Source organism: Aquarana catesbeiana, linkage group LG12 (genome assembly GCF_042186555.1).
Source record: "Aquarana catesbeiana isolate 2022-GZ linkage group LG12, ASM4218655v1, whole genome shotgun sequence".
In the NCBI taxonomy this organism is placed as follows: Eukaryota; Metazoa; Chordata; class Amphibia; order Anura; family Ranidae; genus Aquarana; species Aquarana catesbeiana.
Window position 1 is genome coordinate 33,564,055 of NC_133335.1, and position 14,509 is coordinate 33,578,563.

Sequence of the window (14,509 nt, forward strand, 5' to 3'; positions counted from 1 at the left end):
TTTTATTTTTTAATCTGGCTTGTTTCAGTCCTTAAGTGAACATGTTGCTTTGTCCAAAATGGGAAAATCAGAGGATGACTTTAATGCCGCGTTCACACGAGCGGACTTTACGGCAGACTTTGCCCGGCGGACTTTGACAAACTTTATGACGGACTTTCCGAATGAACGGACTTGCCTACACACAATCCACCAAAGTCCATCGAATTCGTACGTGATGACGTACGACCGGACTAAAAGTTCATAGCCAGTAGCCAATAGCTGCCCTAGCGTGGCTTTTTGTCCGTCGAACTAGCATACAGACGGCGGACTTTTCGACCGGACTCGAGTTCGACGGATAGATTTAAAACATGTTCCAAATCTAAGTCCGTCCAACTTTTGAGAAAACAAAGTCCGCTGGAGCCCACACACGATCGAATTGTCCGACGAAATCCCGTCCGCCGGGCAAAGTCTGCCGTAAAGTCCACTCGTGTGTACGCGGCATTATACTTACACAAGCCAACTGCCGCCCTCCCCAGCTGCCCATACTTGTCCTCACTTTATTCCCTCACTACTTTGTGCGCCTGCCAAGGAAGCAAAATACCTGCTACTTCAGGAGTATGGGGGAGACAGTGTTGGTGCTTGGTGACAGGTTGCTAACTCAGCACTGTCACATGGAGGCATGAAGAGAATCCTTAGCTCTCGGTAAGATCCAGGTTACTCTCAGAGCTTACTCAAGATATTGTTTTTGTTCCCAGTAGCCAAAAAGAGCTGTGGGGTGAATGTGAGAAAAAAAACGCTGCTAACTGAACCGGTTGCATAGCCTGGCTTTGAGGAAAGTACAGTTAAACCTTGGATTGACAGTAACTTGGTCTGAGAGTGTTTTGCAAGATAAGCAAAATTTTTTAATAAATTTTGACTTGATAAACGAGCAATGACTTGATATACAAGTACAGTGGAACCTCGGTTTGCGAGTAGCGCGGTTAATGAGCGTTTTGGAAAACGAGCACTGTATTTCTAAAAATCCTAACTCGGTTTGCGAGTGTTGTCTCTCAAAACGAGCAGAATTCAGGCCAAAAGCGGTGTGCAGTATCGCTTTTGGCCTGAGGTGGGGGGCGCCGGAGCCTAACAGCGCCCATCGTCGGCGTTGGGAAATGCACGGAAAGGCCCGAGGACAGTTCGGCTGACCTCGGCAAACCTCGGAAAGGCTCGTGAACGGAGTCTTCCAAGGTCAGCCGAAGTGTGCTCGGCCTTTTTGGACGTTTCTGAGGCTCTCCGGCGCGCCCCCCCGCCTCTGGCCGCATGCGGTATTGCATCCCATTAAAGTCAATGCAGAACAAATTATTTTTGTTTCCATTGACTTCAATGGGAAAACTTGCTTTGATATGCGAGTACTTTGGATTACGATCATACTCCTGGAACGGACTATGCTCGTAATCCAAGGTTCCACTGTAGTGTCATGTCACAACTGAGTATAAAAAGGAAAAGAAGTGACTCTAATGCCCCGTACACACGGTCAGATTTTCCGATGGAAAATGTCCGATCGGAGCGTGTTGTCGGAAATTCCGACCGTGTGTGGGCTCCATCGGACATTTTCCATCGGATTTTCCGACACACAAAGTTGGAGAGCAGGAGATAAAATTTTCCAACAACAAAATCCGTTGTCGGAAATTCCGATCGTGTGTACACAAATCCGACGGACAAAGTGCCATGCATGCTCAGAATAAATAAAGAGATGAAAACTATTGGCCACTGCCCCGTTTATAGTCCCGACGTACGTGTTTTACGTCACCGCGTATAGAACGATCGGATTTTCCGACAACTTTGTGTGACCGTGTGTATGCAAGACAAGTTTGAGCCAACATCCGTCGGAAAAAATCCATGCATTTTGTTGTCGGAATGTCCGAACAAAGTCCGACCGTGTGTACGGGGCATAAGTGTAGCAATATGAAGGTACAACATTTAGCAACTCTCATGGTTTATGATTAAAACAGGCACTTCTAAGTATGCAGGCATCTGGGGAAAAGCTGTTCACATAGACCAGGGGTGCCCAACCAGTGGCCACATGTGGCCCGCAGAGCCCTCTGTTGTGGCCCGCGACCTCCTGTTCTGGGATAGCGGGTTGGCAAGCACAGATTGCAGATTGCCATCCCAGAGTATCAGAGTTGTGCCGTTGGTAGATGAAGCTCTTATGGAGCGCAGCCTGGAAGGGTTGACGTAGATGGCGGTGCGGGGGATGGTCTATGTGGACAGCTTTACCCCGGATGCTTGCATACTTTGATGATTAAAACAGACACATCTAAGTATGTAGGCATCCGAGGTAAAGCTGTCCACATAGACCGTCCTCCACACCGCCATCTAAGTCATCCCTTCAACAAGCACTTCAAGCCTCGCTTTTAGATCGCTCTACTGCAGGGTAATCTTCCCTGTCACGATTGCAGACTGACAGCGGTGAGAGCCGGCGGTGCGGAGGATGGTTTACGTGGACCGCTTTACCCCAGATGCCTGCATACTTAGATGTGTCTCTTTTAATCATCAACCATGTGAGTTGCTACATTTTGTACCTTCATTAAATGTAACCATATTGCTACACTTAGAGGCGCCTCTCTTCTCTTTTATACTCTGTAGCTCCTGCTGAATTTTGCTTTTAAACCCCTTGTGGAGGCTTCCATTTGTGGATGGACATTTTATGGTTACACAACCTATCACATTGCTATAATCTTTTTATATGGACTATAAACTGAAGGACTAGTGTATAAATGGTTGTGGAACTAATCATCTGAGTTTCCATTATTTCTTATGGGGACAGGGTCAAAGGGTCTGTGGTCATAGATGGTAAAAGAAAAAACGGTGCCAAGTAGAAGACCTAATTGAAATCTGGTCCTATAGACTGTTACTAGGAAATATTCAATTTAGTGCAATTACCTTATCAATTTCGGGTCACATGATGCTAAAAAACTAAAATGAATTCTAAGCAGGCAGTCAGTCCCCACTTGTAATGCCATTGAAAGTTGTATACTTTGTCATAGCAAACTTTGCAGCTTATTAATCATTAGGACAAGCAGGAGTGCTCTCTTAGGGGTGAGGTTTGGACAGAACAATGAACACAGTGCTGCCTAGGTACCATAAAACTGGTCAGACCTTGGACCAGTTAATGGACTGAGGTTTAATGAGCTGGATAGCCAATGTAGATGGCACTTGGCTTTTTCCACCAGCTGAGTAGAATGTGTGGGCAGTAAAATGCCTTTATATGTGCATCTAAAGGGGGTGGATTTGGTGCAGAATGAAAATGGCTTTGCATTTGCCTACCTGTAGTTACCCCGTACGTCGCTGGACTTCAAGTGGTTATACGGTACTGTTTTTTTAAAAGCAATCCTAGTGAATAACTAGCTGCTGGATTGCTTTCACAAGCAGCGGGAGGGGACGTCTCTCCCTCATACCACCTTCTGCAGCTGTACCAGGATCTCCCATCCGGCCGACCGGACGACGCTTCCACCAGCTGATCATAGAGCCCAGCAAAGACCCAATCGGCCTGTATGATATAGTAACTCCAGAAGCGATGACGTCACATCGCTTCTGGGTTACCCAGATGTAAACAGCACTAATGTTAAAATTAAAAGCATTTGATCTCGCTGATCCTGGTGTGATCAAATGCTTTTAAGTGCAGAGGAGGGATTTGGGGTCTTATAGACCCTAGATGTCTCCATCAAGAGTAAATGTCACATGCCTATTGCTGTCATAAAGGATATTTACATTCCTTGTGACAGCAATAAAAGTAATTAGAAAAAAAAAAAGTAAAGAGACAGTGTAAAAAAAAATATATAAAATATATTTAACAACAAAAAAAAAAAAAACCTAACTTGTATTTTACTTGGCGTAACATCATTTTTTATATTTGACCAAAAAATTGGGTATGTATTGTGTTTTTTGCAAGTATTAAAAAAGTGTATTTTTTTCCTGAAAAACCGCTGTGCAAATACTGTGACAAATAAAAGATTGCAAAACCCACCAATTTATTCTCTAGGGTCTCTGCTTTCAAAAAATATATCCAGTTTGGGGGTTCTAAGATATTTTCTAGCAAAAAATACTGATTGTTACATGTAAACAAAAAGTGCCAGAAAAGGCCTGGTGTTCAATATACTATAGTAGTTTGAGGTGAGTCACAACAGTGCGTCCGTCCCCTCGTTTCTGTCTACAGCAAACCCTCTTCAAATATATCTTAATGTTTTGCAAATTACGCAAACTGATTTGCATCATGAACTAATGCTATAATAGGGAGGGAATGCTGCCTTAAAAGCAGTAGTAAACCGCGGTTGTTGTTGTTGTTTTTTTTTTTTTTAAACACCTTTAAGGCAATTGCATAATGTGCTATGCATCACACACTAGCACAGTAATAAATACTTACCTTAGAACAAAGCCCTCCAGCGGCGTACTGTCACTACTGACAGGGCTTCCATCTTCCTCCGGCCTTTCTTCCTCGGCTCCAGCATGAAGCTCAAAAAGGTCAGACCTTCAGAGCACATGCGCCGGTGAGGTCACCAGCTGCATCCATGGTGAATATCTCTCAAACTATGCATGTTTAGGAGATATTCATTTTATCTACAGGTAAGCCTTTATTATAGGCTTGCCTCTAGGTAAAAATCACAAAGTGGACTTTACTACCGCTTTAAAGGCTAAGTGCACCCTTGGAACATGTTATTTGTTCCATCTGTGTTTAGGGTGAAACATGTAAACCTGTTCCATCTCTTGCCCCCCTCCCCCTGTGACAGTGGGAAGGGGTTCTTCTTTCCGCCCCCGCTGTCACCTTTTTTAAAACAACATTGTTTTGCAGGACTTAGCCACATCAATCATTTACAGATTCCTGTTAAAGTGGTTGTAAACCCTTACAGACCACTTTGACCTACAGCTAAGCCTAGATTAAGGCTTACCTGTAGGTCCAAGAAATATCTCCTAAACCTACACGTTTTAGGAGATATTTGCAAAAAGACATGCATGCGCCGTAGACAGCGGCGTGCAGGCGCAGTAAGCATGCCGCTGCTAACGCGATATGCCATTAGTGGCGGCTCCCGTGCGCATGCACAGGAGTGACGCCATCGCAGCTCTGGCCAATCACCGTGCCGGAGCCACGATATTCGAAAGAAGATGGATGCTCCGTAGCAGAGGGGACAGCGGTGACATCGCAGGCTCCTGTGTCAGGTAAGTGACACATAATGAGCTACTATGCGATGCATAGTAGCCCATTATGCTTTACCTTTGCAGGGAAACAAAGAGGAAGTAAAACCCATCAGGGGAACGCGAGAATACGTTTTCGGGCATTTGCCTGACCGCATATACGCAATAATGAGTGTAAATACATACAAAAAGTCTGAAAAAGTAGATGCTCAAACAGGAGTATCATGTGAAAGAGGCCTTAAGCCGTCTACACACATCCGGCGGACAATCCGACCGTGTGTGGGCTCCATCGGACCTGCAGCGGACTTTTTCGGTCAAAAATCTGACAGACTTTAGATTTGAAACATGTTTCAAATCTTTCCGACGGACTCGAGCACGGTCGAAAAATCTGCTCATCTGTATGCTAGTACGACGGACAAAAACCGACGCTAGGGCAGCTATTGGCTACTGGCTATCAACTTCCTTATTTTAGTCCGGTCGTACGTCATCATATATGAATCCGTCAGACTTTGGTGTGATCGTGTGCAGGAGAGTCCATCGGAAGTCCGCCGAAAGTCCGTCGGATAGACCGCCGGACCAGTCCAGTCGAAAAGTCTGCCCGTGTGTACGCGGCATTACACTGACATGTCCTTCAGCTTTCAGACAGAAATAAAGCCCATAGAGAGGTACTGGCTGGAAGCCGGTGGATATGTCTGCAGCAGCGTGGAAAGCTTTGCATTGCTCCTGCAGAAAAAAAATAAATGCATTTTTTCTGCAAAAATAAGAGCATTTACTATTTCTAGAAAGATGAACTTATCCTATAAACTAAAGGGAAAGCTTTGATTTTGGGCATCATTATAAGGGAACAATAGAGGGTCTTCTGTCCTGCTGACGTGATCCAAGCGCTTCTCTGTGCCTTACTGTCAGTGTCTGTCTTCCGTGTTCTGGAAAGCTCTCATATTCTTCTGAAAAACCTATCCATGACATATTTGTACATTCTAAATTTTTGTTAAGTGTCCCCTGTGAGAAAATAGGAATAGGACAGACAGCTCCTCCAAAGACGGCTCAACTGGATTAAGAGCTTAACCAGAGAGTGGCCTGCAGGTTTAAGTGGATAAATCGATTATTGCTGCTTTAAGTGAAACAGTTGTTGTTGGTCCATGGCATCTTGATTTTGTATGCTTCCAGGCTTAGGAGAGCTTTTAATTTCCTATACTCTTGTGACATCTTGTGGTAACGCTAAGAACTGCATACCCATTAGGCAAGAGCTATCCCTATACTGTGTATATTAATAATAACAATAATAATAAATATTATTAAATGGTACTTGTATAGCGCTGTCAATTTTACGCTTTACATATACATTGTACATTCACATTGGTCCCTACCCTCAAGGAGCTTACAATCTAAGGTCCCTAAACTCACATTCATACATACTAGGGACTAATTAAGACAGGAGCCAATTAACCTGCCAGCATGTATTTGGAGTGTGGAAGGAAACCGGCGTACCCGGAGGAAACCCACGCAGGCACAAGGACTACATGCAAACTCCAGGCAGGTAGTGTAATGGTTGGAATTCGAACCTTCGACCCCTTTTTACTGCTAGGCGAGAGTGCTATCCACTACACCACTGTGCCACCCATATACATGTGTTGAAAATTAAGGAATCTGGATTTGCCATATAAAAAAAAAAAAAAAATCATAGGGATGGTGCAGGTGAGATGCAAAACCTATGAACATCAAAATGGTTCGGCAAGAAATTGAATATTCAGTAATAATTATTGTAATTTAGAATGTAAGCTCTACGAGCAGGACCCTCCTGTACCTTTTGTATTGAACTGTACTGTAATTGTGTTGTCCCCCTATACATTGTAAAGCGTAAACTGTTGGCGCTATATAAATCGCGTATAATAATATAATAATAATAAAATTGTAACTGTGTTGCAGAAATTGTCAGTTATTTAATATTTATGTATGGTTAAATATATATAAGCTAGTGCAGACGTACACATTATTTATTATTATTTGAAAGCACTGGGGCGTGCATTCCAGTGGCGGCTGGTGGTATATTTTCTTGGGGGGGGGGGCGGCAAACAATCCACCCACCGCCACATCCCCCATCCCCAGTTGGTCGGGTCACAGGCGGTTGGTGACCCCCCCGGTCGGTCACCACCCCCGCACTCACTTACCCCATCTAGGTAGCGGGCAGTGCTTCCTCCAAGCGGCGCAGCTTCCTCCCTGCGTCTCCCCCTCCTGGTGCTTCACGGCGGCTTCCCCTGCCTCTCCTCCTCCTTAGCGGCCAATAGGATCGCTTCTCCTCTCAGCCAATTGGGTGACGGGTCTCAGGAGAATCAAGAAGACAATAGCGAATATTCATTCGATTTTGTCACACAACTGGGTGGGCACTGCGCCCTGAGCCCACCCTTTTTTGAAACCTATTAGAGCCTCGGGCTCCAATCACGTGCTTCTAAAAAAATTGGAATCCATGCATCCTGCATGTAGATTAGGGGGCCCGGACGCATGGATTAGGGGGGCGGCGCCCCATACGGACAGGCCACCACTGGTGCATTCTATTAGCAGATGGCTACATTCTAGTGATTTGGGTGCGTTTTGGAGGATTCACAGCATGGTTTTACTACCATTTGTTTCTCTGCACTCTCAAGAGTTGAAAAACTGATGTCAGGCAGATAAAAAGGCAGCAAATGTCAGACTCAAGTTGAACCCCTTAACGCTGAGAAGTCAGATTTAGGCATTATTCACACTGGCACTCCTGTGTTTAGAAGTCATATGGGAAGTAAAACAACGTATGCCCCCCCCCCGATCACACTGCGTTTAGATGCTCCTGTTTTATAGCCGGAATAGCTGTAGGACATTTAGAAAACATAAAAGCATGTAAACGCAGGCTTAAAAGTGCCTGTGCAAGTGAGACCTAAAAGTAATTAAAGCTAAAAATATGGGGAAAATCGAAATCTTTTAGTCCTCATGCACACTGCATGTCTAGCCCCTGTGCCAGAGATCCCAGGCTTTTTTTTTTTTTGCGTTGGCAGAAGGCAGAGGTGCACCATTCAACCCTCCTGCCAGCAGCCTGTAAACCTCTCAGAAGCTGCAAACTGTGGTGGGTGGATGCTGTACTGAGTGAGATACTAGAGTTTAGGGACCAGACTTCTTGCATTCTGCGTATTCATTCCTGGGTGCATACAGCACTAAATGTACGGCGCTCAACTTGGTACAGTGTCCAGCCGCAGCAGCTTTCAGCCTCTCATAGACTTTTACGGGCTGCTGGCAGTGGGGCTGAACATCAAAGCTGTGCCTCCTGACTGTGTAAGAATGTAAAATTATAATAGAAGACAGTCACAACTGGATCGATACACGAATTTCTGGTTATCTTTATGGTTAAGGTGGTTTTTACTATAAAGTACGATCATCCACCGGTGACTGTACTCATAGCAGCAATCTTGAATCTCAAACATGACGCAGATGGGATCAGTTTTTTTTTTTTTTGTTATAAAGCAGTAATAGCAGAGTCATGGATTTCTATCTTTGCATGAATAGTGATGTAAAGTTTGAGTGTTGTCCTGAACCTCGAGGTAAACTTCTAAGTGAGCCTCTAGGGAGTTGGTATACTGTTCTGCTGAGTAAGCTGTTCACAAGTTACTGAGGATAGTTACTGTCTTTGCTTACAAGCTAGTGTTAACCTTTTAACTGCTGATTAATGATACACAAGAACATAACGTTCCTGACCTTGTGGATGCATCCCTTTTTACATTATGGTATACAGATTACCGTCACAAGGTCAGCACTATCTAGATTCTTGTGGGATTACAAGCCTATATACAAATAACGTTCCAAATTAACTTATAGTTGGACATTTGCAAAATAGCCAGTTTCATTTGCAGAACTTAAAGTGGATGTAAACCCTCACATATACCCCAGTGAAGTGAACAGCCTCAGATGATACACAGAGATGAAACAAATCTCCCTACATAAGTTTTACATGTATATCTGCTGTCTTCAGCTTTATATATACTTTAGAAAGTGTTACAGATTTTCTCTTCCCATTCAGCACTGGGAGTGGATTATTGGCATTCAGCCAAGACAGCTGATTGGAGGAAAGAAACACACCCCCCCACTCCACATATGACGAAGGAAGTAATGTGCTCTGAATAGAGCAGCTCTCTGCTAATCTATTGATAGCAACCTCCCACAACACAAACTTCAGGCTGCTTTTATCTCCTGTGTTGGAGAACTTCTCAAAAGTTATCAGGCTGATAACAGAGCTATGGAGCAGGCAAACACACAGGACTTAGTGCTTTGGAGAGAGATAAGATAACACTACACAGATACTTGTGCCCAGCTCACATTTCATGAATTGGGTTTATATCCACTTTAAAACATGTGGCACGTGAGTGAACCACAAGGCCCTCAACCTCATGGTGAGTTTCTGATGGCATTTAACCAACACATGGTGGTAAAGAATAGAAAATGCTCCTGCAAGGTCTAATATCTCTATATGGGTGACATTTCATCTGTATGTATGTATACAGTATCTCACAAAAGTGAGTACACCCTTCAAATTTTTGTAAATATTTTATTCTATCTTTTCATGTGACAACACTGAAGAAATGACACTTTGCTACAATGTAAAGTAGTGAGTGTACAGCTTGTATAACAGTGTAAATTTGCTGTCCCCTCAAAATAACTCAACACACAGCCATTAATGTCTAAACCGCTGGCAACAAAAGTGAGTACACCCACTAAGTGAATATGTCCAAATTGGGCCCAATTAGCCGTTTTACCTCCCCGGTGTCATGTGACTCAGTGTTACAAGGTCTCAGGTGTGAATGGGGAGCAGTTGTGTTAAATTTGGTGTTATCGCTCTCACTCTCTCATACTGGTTACTGAAAGTTCAACATGGCACCTCATGGCATAGAACTGAAGAGAATCTGAAAAAAAGAATTGTTGCTCTACATAAAGATGGCTTAGGCCAGGGATCTTCAAACTACGGCCCTCTAGCTGTTGCGGAACTACATGTCCCATGAGGCATTGTAAAACTCTGACATTCACAGACATGACTAGGCATGGTGGGAATTGTAGTTCCTGAACAACTGGAGGGCCATAGTTTGAAGACCCCTGGCTTAGGCTATAAGAAGATTGCCAAGACCCTGAAACTAAGCTGCAGCATGGTGACCAAGACCATACAGCGGTTTAACAGGACAGGTTCCACTCATAACAGGCCTCCCCATGGTCAACCAAAGGAGTTGAGTGCACATGCTCAGCATCATATCCAGAGATTGTCTTTGGGAAACAGATGTATGAGTGCTGCCAGCATTGCTGCAGAGGTTGAAGGGATGTCAGTGCTCAGACCATTCGTCCCAGAAGGAAGCCTCTTCTAAAGATGATGCACAAGAAAGTCCGCAAACAGTTTGCTGAAGACAAGCAGACTAAGGACATGGATTACTGGAACCATGTCCTGTGGTCTGATGAGAGCAAGATAAACCCATGTGGTTCAGATGGTGTCAGGCGTGTGTGGTGGCAACCAGGTGAGGAGTACAAAGACAAGTGTGTCTTGCCTACAGTCAAGCATGGTGGTGGGAGTGTCATGGTCTGGGGCTGCATGAGTGCTGCCGGCACTGGGGAGCTACAGTTCACTGAGGGAACCATGAATGCCAATATGCACTGTGACATACTGAAGCAGAGCATGATCCCCTCCCTTTGGAGACTGGGCCACAGGGCAGTACTCCAACATGATAAGGACCCCAAACACACCTCCAAGATGACCAGTGCCTTGATAAAGAAGCTGAGGGTAAAGGTGATGGACCATCCGAGCATGTCTCCATACCTAAACCCTATTGAGCATCTGTGGGGCATCCTCAAATGGAAGGTGGAGGAGTGCAAGGTCTCTAACATCCACCAGTTCCGTGATGTTATCATGGAGAAGTGGAAGAGGACTCCAGTGGCAGCTCTGGTGAACTCCATGCCCTGTGAAGCTCTGGTGAACTCCATGCCCAAGTGGGTTAAGGCAGTGCTGGAAAATAAGGGTGGCCACACAAAATAATGACACTTTGGACCCAATTTGGACATTTTCACTTTTGTTGCCAGTAGTTTAGACATTAATGGCTGTGTGTTAAGTTATTTTGAGGGGACAGCAAATTTACACTGTTATACAAGCTGTACACTCACTACTTTACATTGTAGGCAAAGTGTAATTTATTCAGTGTTGTCACATGAAAAGATATAATAAAATATTTACAAAAATTTGAAGAGTGTACTCACTTTTGTGAGATACTGTGTATAATATATATATATATATATATATATATATTATATATATATATATATATATATATATATATATATATATATACACACACACAAATATATACAGTGGAACCTTGGATTACAAGCATAATCCGTTCCAGGAGAATGCTTCTAATCCAAAGCACTCGCATATCAAAGCAAGTTTCCCCACAGAAGTCAATGGAAACTAAGAGATATTTGTTCCGCATTGACTTCTATTACATGCAATACCGCATGTGGCCAGAGGTGGGGGGGGGGGGGCGGCCGGACAGCCTCGGAAATACTCGGGGACAGCTCGGCTGAACTCGGAAAGGCTCGGAAACACTTGGGAACGGAGTATTTCCGCACGGCTCCGAACCGTTCTAAGTGTCCCCGGCGCCCCCGCACCTCTGGCCAAATGCGGTACTGCACACCCCATTAGCTTGAATTCTGCTCGTTTTGCAAGACAACACTCGCAAACTGAGTCAGAATTTAAAAAAAAAAAAAGTTACTCGTCTTTCAAAATGCTTGTTAACCACGTTACTCGTAAACCAAGGTTCCACTGTATGTACATATACACACACATATTATATATATATATAAAATCAGCATGGGATTTTTTTCTGAACTTTGGCAGTTCTTTAGTTGATATGTCAAAGTCTGTATTACACAAGCAATAGCATATATTTTGCTGAAAGTTTGATACTCACTGATGTATAGCTGGTGTCCAAGGCTCCCTGGTTTCTATGACTGTGCTGAAAAGTACAACCATCATTATATTATCTGTACAATGTAAATCAATAAATAAACAGCTTGCTATCCATGTGTTTGGCCTGGATATATATATCCCTCTGTCTATCTAGATAGAGATAGATACACTGTCAATTTCAGTTTCAGCCAAGTGCATCCTAAGTTTTTGGTTTTAGCACCAAAGTTTCCATTCAGTGCACCTCTACTTTGCATTGTGAGTCTAGCTGCTTAAAACAAAAAAAAAAAACAAAACAAACAAAAAAAAAAGTATTCTAAATGCTGAAATTTAGATGTCCATGTGAATGTAGCTTTAGGCCTCATGCACAGTGGGCATGAAAAATGCTGTTTTTATAGGCGTTTTTTTCCATCAGCTTGTTCAAGTCACACTTTTGAGCCAGTGTTTCCATGCATATTGGGGCATTTGGAGGCATATTTGAAGAGGAGTGTTTACAGGCTGGACATAAAAAATATTACAAGCGTGCCATTTCTGGGGCCGTTTTTAAAACTGTACCGCGGCCGACCTCGCACGTGTGTGAACCAGCTGCCTTAGGAAGGCTGCCGGTTCACATGTTATGCGAATCGGATGTGGTTCAAAAATTGCACCCAATTCGCATATACAGTATGTAAACGAAGCTTTACAATGCTCATGCTGGGTTTTTGCACCTGTTCTCTTTAATTATGGTCTGTGACAAAATCATTTTATTTCCACACCCTTGTTCCTTTGTGTGACTAATTAATTAAAAGAAACTTGTACTGAGATGAATAATGTGGCCAATAGTGACTTCTAAAAATGTTGATCCAATGGCTTCAACACTTGAGCCACTGACCCCAGAATAGAATGTGCAGATCAGTTCCTGACTTTATTATCTACATGCTTTCTCCAAGTCAGTGTCCCAGAAAATACTGAAGTCAGGCAGCAGGCATCTAAGCACTTTTTAGAAGGTCATCAATGCCAGCTAGGTTTCCTGAAATAATCATGGAAAATGAGCAAAATGAGAGAATTTCCTTTTATTAAGCATATGGGTACTTTTTGTGCTCTGCCTTTCACAGACTAAGATCACCAAGACAAGTATAATGCTCACTGGCACCCTGATAACTGTATACTGTATGTGCAGTTAGACTTGATTATAATGTATTTAATCAACAGTGGAGATTTTTGGGAATAGTGTCTTATATTAGAATAGTCTCCAGAGCAAACAGCAAATGTCAGTTGGCATAGCATACAAAAGCATGAATCTGATTGCGAGCAAGACAAACTTCTTCTTTTCAAAAAAGAGAGCAAGCAAAATAACCCAACTTCCTTTTTTATAAAGACCCAGAGGCGTATCTAGGGTATGGCAGCCATGGCAAGTGCCATGGGCACCATAGGGGGGGGGCGGCAAAAAAGCACAAAAAATAAAGTCCCACTACCCGTCCTCTCGCGGCCGCCTCCCGCTATACTCTTGTCCCCGGCGCCACGACCGGCCTGCTGGAGCGCAGCGCCGGCACAGCAAATTAGCAAGTGAGGAGGCCAGGAGGGAAGCCAGTGACAGGCGCCCCCCCTGACGGCCGATGAGTTGGTCTGGCCAGAGTGACCGCCCCTGGGTCATCTACGCAGAGATAGAGTAACTGGTGGAGGCGGAGCCTAATGCTCCGCCCAGGGCCGGATTAACATAGGGGCTGGTGGAGCTGCAGCTCCAGGCCCCTCCCTCAATATAGGCACATGGAAGTGGCTTGTCAATTCTTGTGTGCCTTCCTGAAGGAAGAGGAGCCCTCTGTGCTCACATGGAGGAGACAAGTCAGTGCAGACAAGTCCTGTCTCTGCCGATGCCTGACTCCTATCACATGATCTGTTCACTCACACAGATCCTCCATGTCTGGGGGAGGGGCGCTGATGTCCTAACCAGCAGGAGCCCGGGAGGAAGGACATCTCCCATACTGTTATGATAAGGTCAGTACATTTGTTAGGGGGATGTTGTGTAATTATTGTGCTAGGGGACAGACTGCTGCTTCCCCCATGTAATGTGCTCTCTTGTGCCCACCATGTCATGTGCATTGCAGTGCCCACTATGTAAAGTGCTGTGCCCACCATGTCCTGTCATGTGCCTTGCAGTGCCCACTATGTAATGTGCTGTGCCCACCATGTCATGTGCCTTGCAGTGCCCCCCATGTAATGTGCTGTGCCCACCATGTCATGTCATGTGCCTTGCAGTGCCCCCATGTAATGTGCTGTGCCCACCATGTCATGTCATGTGCCTTGCAGTGCCCCCATGTAATGTGCTGTGCCCACCATGTCCTGTCATGTGCATTGCAGTGCCCACTATGTAAAGTGCTGTGCCCACCATGTCATGTGCCTTGCAGTGCCCCCCATGTAATG

General features: G+C 44.4%; 1 protein-coding gene across 1 annotated transcript in view; it reads right to left on the bottom strand.

Moving 5' to 3' along the window:
- LOC141114077 (cadherin-like protein 26) overlaps window positions 1–14,509 on the bottom strand; it is a 177,405-nt gene that overhangs the window by 19,345 nt on the left and 143,551 nt on the right. The window contains exon 18 of the mRNA XM_073607538.1: window positions 12,114–12,158. Within this exon, the coding sequence (XP_073463639.1) occupies window positions 12,114–12,158 (45 nt within the window). The remainder of the gene's footprint in view (window positions 1–12,113; window positions 12,159–14,509) is intronic.